This window comes from Lycorma delicatula, chromosome 12, assembly GCF_047948215.1.
Source record: "Lycorma delicatula isolate Av1 chromosome 12, ASM4794821v1, whole genome shotgun sequence".
Taxonomy (NCBI): domain Eukaryota; kingdom Metazoa; phylum Arthropoda; class Insecta; order Hemiptera; family Fulgoridae; genus Lycorma; species Lycorma delicatula.
The window spans coordinates 30,345,383-30,359,447 of NC_134466.1; the positions used below are offsets into that span (position 1 = coordinate 30,345,383).

A 14,065-nucleotide genomic window follows, 5' to 3' on the forward strand; every position below is an offset into this window, starting at 1 on the left:
TACATATTTTTATATTATGTTGACAATTTTATCTTTTGAGTTCGATGAATAATTTAAAAAAAAAAAGTTTTATTAACTGATGATGAAGGAAACCCTCGAAAGCGCTATTAAATGATAAAACAATAAGCATAAGGTAAGAGGAATTGTTTAATTTTGTACTGTTGATTGAAAATTGTGTTATACTGTTGTCTTGGACAGGATTAGTACAGAGGTGAATATGGACAGAGACAGTAACAAAAAAAGAATTGATTTTGCTAAGTTAATATATATATATATATATATATACTATGAGAAATATATTATCATATATTATGTATTATCTACATCAGCTCTTACCTATCTGTACATCTTTTTTGTTGAATTTAAGAATCCTTCTGTTGTTATGTAATCAATAGAATATTTGTTTTCAACTCCTGGTTGTTTCTAAGGATAGTATTTCTTTTATGATTTTTAAACTAAGTATTTCTTATGAATACTTTATTTCCCTTTCAGAACTTAACAAGGCCTTCTGTGTTCATTAAGTAGTCCAGTCCATAAATATGGTCTATATTTTAATAAAATTCTTTTAGTGTTCTATTCATTCATTATTCATTTCTATATATTATTTATTTCATAATATAAGTGATTCAAAGGTAAAACGTTTGATAGTGAGTGTCAGCTGGTAAAAGATTTCCTCCTGATTTCTGTATCTAACAAAATTAAGCCAGATTATAATTCTTGGGCTCCTAATTAAAGAGTAAATTTAGTGGTTTTATTTGAAATCTAACATGAAAATTGAAAAAAAGGTCCCAGAACTATATTTTATAGCTTTCAAGAAATCTGGGTAAAAGACAAAAGATTGTGGTTGAAAAACACTATTTTATGTTTAGCATAAAATAAAAGTATTAGATGGTTGATAAACATACAAATGTTTTTAACACAACTGGTTGAGAATTTACTTGTGAGTAAAATGATGTGAATAAAATCTGCAGAAATTAAATAGAAACAAAAATTAAAAATTTATTAAACCCAAAACATATCTAAATGTGGCAGATTTTAACTACATATTAAACAAAACAGAAATTTTAAGAGGAAATGTAGGAAATAATCTCTCTTTCAACTTTCTCTTGTATACCTAAAATGAATTTTTTTTATAGTGAAAATCCAAATTTCAGAAGTATTTTTATATCATATTTAGCTAACTATGGCACCTAAAACTGTTTTGTTTTAATCACATTTTTATTACTTTTTTCTTTTGTAGGTTTCTTCTACAATGTTTAGAAGATTTAGATCAAAATCTTCGCAAATTAAATTCAAGACTGTTTGTAATAAGGGGCCAACCTGCCGATGCTTTACCAAAACTTTTTAAAGTAAGTGTTTAATCAGTAACATATGTTTAAATATTTTAAAAGTGTGTAATCAGTATTTGAAAGGTTTTCATGAAAACTGGGAAAAAGGGTAAGTTGAACGATTTGTTAACAACTGCTAATTTCAGTCCGTGAAAGTTTAGAGAAGAGCTTACCAAAAAAAAATGTTAGACTATTACACTGTAGGGTAAAAAAAAAAACTGAAAATACTTCTCTCATCTCTTTTTCAAAAATGTTTTTTAGTTTATGCAGTTGTTGAGAAAGTGCAATTACACATTTCTGGGGAAGGATATAAAATATGCTTGAAAATTTTTTTTTTTTATTAAACCTCATATACTATAACAGTTACGAACATAATATCTAAAGAAAAAATAATTATTAAAAACATTTTTTATGGATTTGGTAAAAACAAACATCAGTTGATAAACATAACATTATTTCGAAAGTGTGTTCAGTACCAAAGATTCATATTTTAGTTATTTTTAACTCCTAATTGAAATCTGACTATTATCCACAAGCTGGTACATCTAACATTTCTTTTATGTTATGAACATTTTTATGGAATAAAACAGATGTTGCTACACTTTAAACATTTCTGATTTAAGAGTACATTTAAAAAATGTTAATATGTCAGTCTGCACAACTGCTAATGTACATCGTAACATACGTTACCTGTTATATTTTAGTTTTATGAATGATTGTTATTTTTTGATTTTTATTGCAATTTTATTTAAAAAATTTTGTTTTTTGCTTTACAGGAATGGGGTACAACAGATATAACATTTGAAGAAGACCCTGAACCCTACGGAAAAGTAAGAGATCAAAATATAATGGCTATTTGTGAAGAAATGAATATATCTGTTATAACGAGGGTATCACACACACTCTATAATTTAGAAAAGTAAATATTATGTAGTATATATATATATATTTTATAATAATAAGTTTATTTTAATTACAGTTTATAATGTAAGAAGAGCTCCTCAAACTGAAATAAAAAGAGGGTGTATTCAGTTTCAGTTAAGAATTTTGAAAAATATATGCATACTTCCATTTTTCAATTTAAAATTTAGAAAAGTTATTTACGTGTCACGTGAATGGATTACCTGTAATTTAGAATAATAATATGATCATATTAAAATGTTTCTACATAAAATTAAATAAAGGATAAAAAGGAAAAAAAAATCTGCATTAGAAATAAATAAATATACTTTTTTTAATTTTTTGAGATATTTACTAAATTTCAATACTTGTTTATGTTATTAACTTTCAACATTTAGAAATCTGTGGCTAATTAAAATCAGAAAAACTACTAATAAGCTATTTACTCAGAATTTGAACCCATCTTCAGAAAGTTGAAATTTAGAATTCAAAAATAGTTGTTGTCTAGTTCATAAATTTATCTTATTCTACTTTTTTTTTAGTTTTATTTAAAATTTGATTAGGTCACAAAATGCTGTTAGAATGAAAAAAGTCTTGCAAAAATGCACTGATAAAAAACTAGCATTTTGATAAAAATAAGAAAATGAGTATTGAGAAACATTATGAGCAGGCTACTATTTATTACATAAAAATAGGCTGTGGAATTCATAGATATGTATGTCTGTTTTAATAAAAAGATGAAACATAATGTAAAGATAATTACTGTAAAGATGTCATGGCATATTCTTTGTTGTTTTTAATCATGATCAAACACACTTATCAATATATATTTATTTTGCGTGTGACAATGTTTTTTAAAATATTAATGTAACTGATATTAATAAAAAATAAGTTCAAATGTTTGCATCATATAAATTGTATCCTTTTACTTTTATCCACTAAAATGATGATCAATTATTAAAAGAATGTAGTATTTATATTATATGGATTTTGTGAGAATGAGATTATTTGGTCATTAATGAAAATGACTTTGGTTTTATTATGAAACAAATTTTTTCTTTTTTCTATATTTTAACTCGGTTGTTCTTGCAGACAAGAAACAAGATATATTTTTGTAATTATTAATAAGTTATTAAGTAATTAGATTTGAAAATTATTTTTTATATTACTGGCTTCATTTTATGTCCAAAATAACCAAAGCTAATTGAAAAAAAAAATTAAACTAATACAGTACAGAACTTAAATATTATTGTTTCTAATGTACATTAAACATTAATAAAAGAAACTCTGTCTATGAAAACAAACCTAAATAAGTTGATCTTTATTTAAATTACTTGAACACATCAATCTAAAGCAAGCCTGGGCATACCTCTTTAGCAGCCTATAGCAGGGCGCAGGTAAAAAGCTTTTTCTAGATAAACATTATTTATTATCATGACAAAACAATTACAACATAAAAAAGAGATATGTTCTAACTTTTAATAATTTAATGAAATGAATGAAACTGTTTCACTTTTTTCATGATTTTTTTATTTCAGGTGTTTATTTTATTTCCAGGCAGTTACTTTTATATGGACTTGAATATTAGATTGCAGATACTGATGTTCTTTGGTGCTTAAGTTTTTCAATTAACCACACATCTCAGGAATGGTCAACCTGAGATGTACAAGACTATACTTCATTTACATTCATATACGAAGTGCTACCCAAAAGTTCAGGGAATATGAATTTCGCGCGCGAACCATTGCTGGTACGACCTGCTGCCGCTAGAGATGGCTAACAGTACTCTTTGTGAATCGGTGTTCCAACAGCTGTAACGGTGGAAAGAACCTGCATCAAATTTTCCTTCATGCTTAAAAAAACTGGTGCAGAAACCCATCGCATGCTTCTGGAAGCATTTGGTGATAATGCTGTGAGTAAAAGTAAAACTTTTTTGTGTTACAAACGATTTAAAGATGGACAAACGACAAACGACAGTCGATGACGATGAGCGTTCATGAAGACCATCAACAAGCACAACACCAGAAAACATCGAGGAAGTGCGAGAGGCTATTGTTGCAGATCGTAGACAAACAATCCATGATGTTTATGCAAGCGTACAAATGTCATATGGGTCCATGCAACGCATCTGTTCAGACAATTTGAACATGAGATGCATTGCTGCAAAATTCGTACTGAGACTGTTGAACAGCGACCAGAAATAAAATCGCGTAGCTGTCTGTAGTGAATTGAAAAATTCAGCAAGAGATGACCGTAACTTCTTCTCCAACATCATAACCGGTGATGAGACATGGGTGTACGGGTATGACCCTGAAACTCTAAGCAGTAGTCGTCGCAGTGGAAGTCGCCAAGTTCACTGCAACCAAAAAAAGCACGCCAAGTTCACAGCAATGTGAAGTTCATGATGATTGTTTTTTTCAACATCAAAGGCATTATCCATAAGGAGTTTGTTCCTCTTGGTCAAACTGGCAATGGGATGTTCTATTGTGAAGTTTTGAAGCTATTACGTGAAAGGATTAGGCACAAACGTTCAGATCTGTGGGGTAACAGCAGCTGGGTTCTGCACCATGACAACATGCCCGCGCATACATCGCTAGCCGTTCGGAATTTCTTGGCTTCCAAAAAGACGGTAGTGATTCCCCACCCACCCTATTCGCCTGACCTTGCCCCGTCTGACTTTTTTCTCTTACCGAAAATAAAATTTCAATTGAAAGGCATCGTTTTAACACAATTGAGGAGATTCAGGAAGAAATGCAGAACATGCTTCGAACACTTACACCTGCAGACTTCCAGGGATGCATGGAATCATGGGAAAAACACTGGGATCACTGTATCAATGCCCAAGGGTATTACTTTGAAGGAGACAGTGGAAACTATAAGTTATGGTAAGCTATTTTTTTTTTATGGTAAAATTCCCCGAACTTTTGGGTATCACCTCGTATATCATCCTCATTCATCTTCTGAAGTAATACCTTATGGTGGTTCTGGAGGTTAAACAGAAAAAGAAAAGTATGAATTTTGTAGTGAGATTCTTAAAACTGCTTTTAAATATTCATCGTTAATGCTAAATTGGAAATTATTTTTATTAATATTCATGATAGAAAATGTTTGCTCACATATTTAAGTTGATCCAAAAATACCCAACATTTTTTGAGCTAAATCTTTAAATTAGTCGAATTTGTCCAAATTAAGAGCATTATAAAATTTACAGATTTTTTCATGACGATGCAATTCCCTAAATCAGAATCAGATTGTACATCTATAATCTCAATTTTTAGCTCATTTGGGCACTGTCAATTTCTGTTGAAAATAATTGGTGTACTATTGACAGCCTTGTCAATTTTTTGAAAATTGCCAAATCTTCATAAAAAGTCACCATTCAAAGCATTGGTAATTTCACTATATTCTTAAAGTTTATTTTTTAGTATTTTCAGCAACTTCATATTCAGAAAGTGGTTTGTTAATCAATTAATATCATTGAAACAATTTCAAGTTTTAATTAAAATGCATTCAAATTCGTTATCTTACCATGGGGTATATAAACTTTTACCATGTAATACAGAGTTGAGATTATTTAGGTGTCATGAAGTCCAGAGTAAATGCTAAATCACAAATCTATCTAGTGGTTATCAGTTAATTCTGGAAAATCTATAATGTTTCGCATTTCTAAAAATAGAATGATGGCATCATCTTTTAGATTCCATACTCGCCACAGAACTTTTCCTAAAATAAGCCATCAAATTTCACTATGATAAGGAATGCTTGTGAACTAGATCAATTATCTTGAAGAAAACTAATGAACTTTCTATGTTTTAATCCCCTCAATTGTGTCAAATTTACAAATTTGATAATACAAGATGTGACGTCTTTCCACTTTTAACACTTTCTTTTACAACACTTGTTGATGTATAATTCAGTGAATTATAATTAAATTACAATCAGGATAATTTACACAAATTTTATCTTGAATTCTCATTTTGCTCCAAAATTTTTACCAGTTAACTTGGTCTCTGTTAGTTGTTATGCTTACAGTTTTCTTCTATGGTAAATTAAATCTTGTTAAGCAATTTTCAACTTTTTCAAATACATCAGCTCCAATTGTTTAGTCTTTAAGCGATTCATTGCAAGAAGCTCCTTATTTCAAATTTACAGGTACATCCACTTATGAAAATTAATAAATCTATGCAGTATTATTTTGATCATTACTTTTGTCGAGAGCTATCGAATACCATGTTATGAATTTAGATTTTTTCTGATCATTCAGATTACTATCAATTGATTCAATTCTTACTACAGTCCTCCAAGATAAACTAATACTCTCAAATTTGTGTTATAATCCCACAAAGTTTAGTCATGCAATCTTAAATATAGTCTAAATCAGAAAATGGTTTGTTTCTTTTTACAAGTATTTGAGCAATAATAAAGCTTGCCTCTACATTAGCTTCTTTTCGATTAATTTAGCACGTGAACACATTTTGTTCTTTATATAACTTGAATCATTCAATTAGCTTTTTTCTTCTTTGCTTCCAGAGTTAAATTGGCACCATATTTAGAATGTTTAGTAGTAAAATATCTTTTTATATTATACTCTTTTAACACTGCTACACTCTCTCAGCAAGTGAGACAAATAGCCTTTATAATTATATTAGCAAAAAAAATTTTGTGTTTAATTCTTTGTTAAACACAATGGTCCTGTTCAATTCTTTGTTTATTTATTTCCTGAAGGAGATAAATATTGTTTTTATTGTACTTGCATAAAGCTGATCAACCACTTCAAACGAGAAAACCAAACTGAAGCAAACACAAGCAACAACTGAACAAACTATAGCAATGATGTTAACTAACTAAACCTTTGAATTTGTGCACTTTCAACTTATTACTTCACCGACATAGTATGAATGGTGATAAAGTATGTTTGTGCTTCAAATTAAAAGGTATTCCATTAAAAATACGATTTTAGATTTGTAGGCTGTAGTTTACCCAAGCCTGATGTAAAGAACAAATTAGTTACTTTTATTTTTTTTAATAGGGAAAGAAAAACTGATGATGGACTCTCCAGCTTGAAATTAGTTGTAAGGATTTAAAAATCCTTATAAAGTATTATAATACAAAGAAGAAATATAGGCAGCAGTGGAGAGCATAGACAAATATAAGGTCTGATTCAGATAGGATGAAACAAGAATGTGTTCTGTCCCCATTACTTATTAATTTTTATGTTTAGGTGATTCACAAAAAAAATATATATATGTTCTGACAGTTCCACTGTGAAAAGTAAAGAACGTTCATGTAAACATAGGTTCAGAAACACTTAGTTGGCGAGTGTCAGCTGATGAATGATTTTGCCCTTATTTCTGTGCCTTTGTTAAAATTAACCCAGACTGTAATTCTTGGGACTTAAATTATGAGATAGATTTAGTGGTTTTATATGAAATCTGACCTGAAAAATTGAAAAAAAAAGGTCTAACACTGTATTTTTTTGGTAGTTTTCAAGATATCTGGGGTAAACACAAAAGATTGGGAGTCATAGAATACATTACTTTATGTTTGGTGTAAAATAGCTGTTATGGGTAACAAACATACAAAAGTTATAAACAAAACTTTTAGAGAATTTGATTCTGAGTAAAATGGCATGAATAAAGTCCACAAAAACTAAATACAAATGTAAGAATTTTGAAGTTTATTAAAAATAAGACATATAAAAATGTAAATGTTAAATTTAATACAATTTTTAATATTAAAAATAGAAGAATTAAATATTTTAGAAAAATAATACAGATACGAACATTAAAGCCAACTTACAAACAATATTTTGTTTTGGCAGCCGACAATTGCTGATTAAACGTTTCCAAACTTATATTTATTGATATAAACATATTCATATAAACTTAAGTTTAGAAAAAAAGAAACTTACTTCTTTATTTTACATGTCCTGAAAGTTTGTTGCATTCTTTGTGATTCACTGTAGAAGAATTAATTCAGGAATTAAGATTGATTTGAGAGTGAAATAACTTTCTAGGGAGAAAAAATAAAAAATTGCTGATAATAGTTTTTTGCAGAAATCAGAACTGAGAATAAATTCTTATTGATTTATTACTTAGAGAAAAATTCAATTTGGAAATAAATTAAGAGTGAAATAACGGTAATAAATGTGACAAAAAGGATGATAATGAGGGGTCATAAAAGAATTTTCTTATTTTGGTAATAAAATATAAAAATTAGATGAAGTAATACAATCTAAAATGCAGATTGGCACAAGCAAAGGAAAGCATTCATGTAAAAAGAAGTTTACAAGTATCAAACACAGATCTTAGAATTATATAGAAATCCTTTAAATTGTTTATGTGGAGTTTAGCGCTTTGTGGGAGTGAAATGTAGATAATAGGATATGCAAAACGAAAAATATAAAAGCCTTTGGAGTTTGGTGTTATTGGAGGATGTTGAAAAGTAGGTGGGCTGATAAAGTGGATAAAAATAGATTTGAAACATACATTTCTAGGAATTAGATTTATTAATAAATTATATAAGAACTAATAAAGTAATAAAAATGTATTTTTTATAGTATAATTGAAAATAATGGTGGTAAAGCTCCATTAACATATCGACAGTTTCAAACGATTGTATCTCAGATGGAGTCACCTCCTCAACCTGAGCCTACAGTCACGATTAAATATATTGGTAATGCTGTAACACCAATACCAGATGATTATGATGAAAAGTATAGTGTTCCTTCTTTAGAAGAATTAGGTAAGTAATGTTATTTTTTGTATCATAGGTTTATAAACAGGATTTTTTTTAATAAAAAAAAAATTGAAAAAATATAATTGGATTAAAAAGATATTTTTAGAATTATTTATGTAGAGGAGTGTGTGTAGTATTTTAGGAAAGCTTTAGACAAAGAAAGAAACTTTTGAAATGTGCTAGTTAATTGTTAAGATGGGAAAATGTTACATGGCTTCCAGTAACAAGATCTGATGAATTTGTGACGTTGAGATTATTGTTAGGGAACTTGACAGAATACTTCCTGGATCTCTGTACCTACTGGATGATCCGCGAGGTGGTCTATAGTGGTGGCTGGTTTTCTTCGAGCCCTTGCAATGTGTAGGTCTGCAGAGGAAGTTTGGTCGAGATACTCGATCGTAGTAGAATCCTGGGTGGCTAGGGTTCCGGCTTAGGCATTGGATTGGTTGGAGGTAGGCGCATTGGCATTGTGCCACGGTTATATTGGTATTTGTGATTCGATTCGGGGCTTCCACTGGTGGGGGAGGGGCTGCGCTGCCAGGTGTGGTAGCCCGTGCGACCAGGGGCATGGCTTCCCTCCACCAGTGGCGATCCTGATCGTGACTTGGTAATGCCATGCGAAACACCATGATGGGACAGGGTGGGAGTGCGGGGTTTGTCCCCAGCTCCTGCGTGGATCGGAATGAGGTTGTGTTCCCCTTGTTAGGTGACCTAAACTGGTCAACTTATTTTGGGGTAGGTTTGAATTTCTATGTTGCATAAAGCACAGTTTTGATTGGTATGAGTGTAGCATTGATTTAACTTTAAACTCGTTTGTTTTCTGAGGCATTCACAGTCACAAACGGTTGTCAAATCTGTACTAGCATGGGGTCCGCACTTCTGTGGTTTCGGTTAGTTAGTTTGAGGGAATCATGTTAGGTTGGATGTGAAGATGTCTGTTTGTGACCTACGTGAAGGCGAAATTATAATGTATTTACTGATGTCTGCCGAGGCATTTACATCAGTGGCATGCCGACCGAGGCCTGGATGATGACTGTGAGATTTAATCAGTTAGAGGGTCTAAAGACGACCTCCGGTAAACCCCCTCAGGGCTTGGAACGGAGGGAGTGGTGTGGCAACGGGTAACATCACAAGGTGGGTGTCTTCCCCCTACGGGCTTGGGATGTTGGTAGCTGGGATTACTGGTTACTAGTATAATGAGCTACACCCACCAGGTTGGTCTTGTGGTGAATGTGTCTTCCCAAATCAGATGATTTGCAAGACAAGAGTTCCAGCATTCAAGTCCTAGTAAAGTCAATTATTTTTACATGGATTTGAATACTAGATCGTGGATACTGGTGTTCTTTGGTGGTTGGGTTTCAATTAACCACACATCTCAGAAATGGTCGAACTGAGACTGTACAAGACTACACTTCATTTACACTCATACATATCATCCTCATTCATCCTCTGAAGTATTATCTGAAAGGTAATTACCAAAGGCTAAACAGGAAAAAGAAAGAGTATAATGAGCTACAATACACCAAGGGTAAATTATAGACTTGGAAGAAATTATTGCATTTCCTCAATAATTCTATCCTATTATGGACAGATTCTTTCACTTTAGTAGTACGAGTTCATCTTTTGTTGTTTTGTTTTCTTGTTCATCGTTTTGATGGTAGAAATGCCTAAGAAAATGTAATGAGTGAAGGTAACTGAAGAGCAAACCCCACAGAGATCTGCAGTGCACCATACACAACAAGCCTTGGGATCTAATAAAAGTGTAAGGACCCTCCAATCTTATAAATTACAGGTAACCTTTAAATTAATGTGAGAAATGAAGTTTTTTAACTGAACTTTGCAAATTAAATTATTGAAAAAATGAAACTGTCAAATTATCTCAGAACTTTTATGTGTCGGATAAGGCATATTTTTATTTAAGTGGTTATGTAAAGAAACAAACTTGCTATTATTGGGTTTCTGGTAATTCTTTAGAGATGGATGAAAAACCAATACATTGTGAGAAAGTGACAGTATCATGTGTTGTATCTTCAAACTTCATCATCAGTTCATATTTCTGAGGATGAAACAGTGGTAAATAATTTTAAGAGATGTTACATAATTATTTTTTCTTTAATCTCTTAAAAACAGAACATAAACACAGAAGACATCCAGTTTCAACAAGATGGACCATTAAACCGTATGGCAAGAGAATTAAGAGCTTTGTAAACAGTTTTACTGGAAGCTGATCTTGAAATTTGGCAGATTACAGTGGCCTGGAAGATCTTCTGATACAGCCCTTCCAGACTACTTTCTCTGGGTTTATCTGAAAGATAAGTGTACCAAAACAGACTACAGACTATTCAAGGAACTAAAGGTCAAAATGTAGCAAGAGACAGACCTAAATCACCATTCTGAAATTGGGATGATAGTGAATTTTCGATGAAAATTGCAGGAAATTGCAAGGCATCATTTTTAACATATACAAGATGCAATTTTTAAAAAGAAATATATGAACAGTAAATTACTACTAAATATTTGTTTGTTTGGTTTTTATTTCATTGTTCTTCCCTGTATTCTTTAGTAAGTTTCTGCCAGATCTTGTTGCTGGATCCTACATTTAAAAAAAAATTGAAGAATTTTGTAATAATCAGTAGATAATAGAAGCAGTTAGCACAGTAGAACGAGGAACTTTAATTAGGAAATGAATTTATGTACCATTTTATGAACCAGACTTAAAAAATTTAGTGAAACCTCATAAAGGCTTTCTGTACTGCAGAAAAATGGGGTCCACATCCATATTGCTTGAGGCATATCTTATTAACTTAAACAGCAAGATAATATCCATTTCCATTTTTTTCTTTTATTTGGTTTTACACATCCCATCTTTTTCATAGTAGTATGCTGAAAGAAATCAGTAATAATTGGTCTATTCATTAAAAAACAAATGTGTAATGATTTGTATTTTTGCTGAGAGTTGTATTAATTTTGTTAACAGATAACAATTTTAATTTTTTTCATTTTTAAGAACTGTGTCTTCCTAATTATAATTATTATAGTTCATCTTAAGATAAAGTAATTGTTTGCATGTTAGAGAATGGTATAAAAGCAAGTTGACATATGCCAAAATATTTTAAGTTTTAGACCATGAAAGTTTACAAAGTTTAATTTTAAGAAGATTCTGAAATTAAAATTTGAATTTAGTCATCAAGCTATTCTCCAGTTTTTTAGGCAAAAACATAGTTAAAGTTTTTTATTATGTATCATTTTCTTGTATCACTTTCCTTTTAGGGTTTAATTTTAAGTGAGAAAATGTGTGAAAATTAGTTAGTTGATGGTAATAAGTCAGGAGATGGTAGATGCTTCAGAAAGTTTAAATTGTGTGAAGTAAGGTACTACCTGATCTGTATGTATCAAGGTGCTGACAACTTTTTGAGAACTATTTGTTTGATTAATACAATATTTTTTAAACCATTGTAAAGATTACTGTGAAGTGAGTATATCAAAACCCTTGATATAGCCAACTTACCCAACTTCTTATGATCAGTTTTAATATGTTCAGTCATCAGAATTTTTTTTCATCAGATGTCATAGTTGACAAGATACCTAATTCACATATCATTATTAACACCTGAACCATTCGTAAACTTTTTTTCTTTTTTTTCAGCAGCATAATGTTTCTGTCAGATGTTTTAAGCAAAAAAAAATTTATTTATTTTTATTTGTTCAATGGCAGGTTTATTGAACTTGCAACAATGTCACATAAATGTGTACTTGTTACTATTGTTGAAATGAAAACAAACATATTGCCAGGTTTATTGGGACATTGTGAAATAAATGTCCCAAGAGATGCAATCATAGTTACTATTTCAAACAAAATGTACTTATTGAGCAAACGTTTTAACGCTACTTAGTATTTGAAATTAAAGTTGGCTCACTGAAAAGTGCATCAAATCCTTCAGATGAATGATTTCAAAAATCATAGAATTTATACTTGTACTTTAATTTGTTGTAAATGCGTGGTACATATCAATATGAGTGAGTTTAAAATAATGTTAAGGAACAACTGCAGTGTTAATTTAAAATTAAATTGTAACTTTCTCAATCTACAGATTTCCAAAACATCCAGCACCCATAGGGACAGTCGTCGTATTTGTTCAATATGTCCTCCATCAAATTCCAAACAGATCTGTAGATGGAATTTTAGGTTATTTTAGTGATTGTCTATCATGATTGTTTATTGTGGCATTCGTCCTCAATTATGATGTAAGAGGATCAGATCAGGAATCTTCATGCTTTATACCCATGACTAAAGATACCACCAGAAGGAAAAATCCATTTAATTCAAATTTAGTGACTGTGGATCCCATACAACAAGTCTTATAATCCTTCTTTCATGAACCATTCAGGTTGCTGTCCAATGATATCCAGTGTAAGCATTGACAAATTTATAATTATTTGCAAGTACTTTTTGCCATCCACATTTCCTTCAAAAAGGTATGGGGCAATGATACGATTATTCCAGATGCCACACCATACCACTACATGATGAAACCCTTGCTTTATGGAGGGATTATACTAATGGGGATTTTCCATTGTCCAATAGTGCAAATTTTGTCTGTTGACTTCATGTTTCATGTAAAAATTAGCTTCATTTGAAAACAGTACAGAAGATAGGAAGTCCACACACATTTTTCTCAATCCTGTCCAAAAACCACCCACATATTTCCATCCTACAAACAGGATCGTCTTCAGATTTTTTTACAGAAACTGGAGCTTGAATAGTTAAAAGTTTTATTTCCTAAGAATACCATGGACAGTGGATCAAGGGGAATGTTCAGTTTTGGGCTGGTTTCTCAGATTGACTTATTTGGACTGCCATAGACCTTGGAAATCACAGCTTCTTGTGCTGCATTATCAGTCTATGGCCTTCCCGATCAAATCGGCAACATTAGCTGCCTCCTTAAACTTGTCAAGTAATATTCTCAAAGTGCTGTGTGATATTGATTGCATTCAGGATGACGTCGATTAAACTCATTTCTGATATAATATGAATAACCTTCATGGTCACACAACACAATGATTTCCATGTTCCTCCTGCGACAGCATTAGCACCTGCA

The 14,065-nt window shown here is 31.0% G+C and overlaps 1 protein-coding gene across 1 annotated transcript in view; it reads left to right on the forward strand.

Moving 5' to 3' along the window:
- The window catches only part of LOC142332831 (cryptochrome-1-like), an 82,003-nt gene that overhangs the window by 20,496 nt on the left and 47,442 nt on the right, over positions 1–14,065 (forward strand). Inside the window, exons 3-5 of the mRNA XM_075379453.1 lie at positions 1,241–1,349; positions 2,105–2,247; positions 8,788–8,972. Of these exons, the coding sequence (XP_075235568.1) occupies positions 1,241–1,349; positions 2,105–2,247; positions 8,788–8,972 (437 nt within the window). The remainder of the gene's footprint in view (positions 1–1,240; positions 1,350–2,104; positions 2,248–8,787; positions 8,973–14,065) is intronic.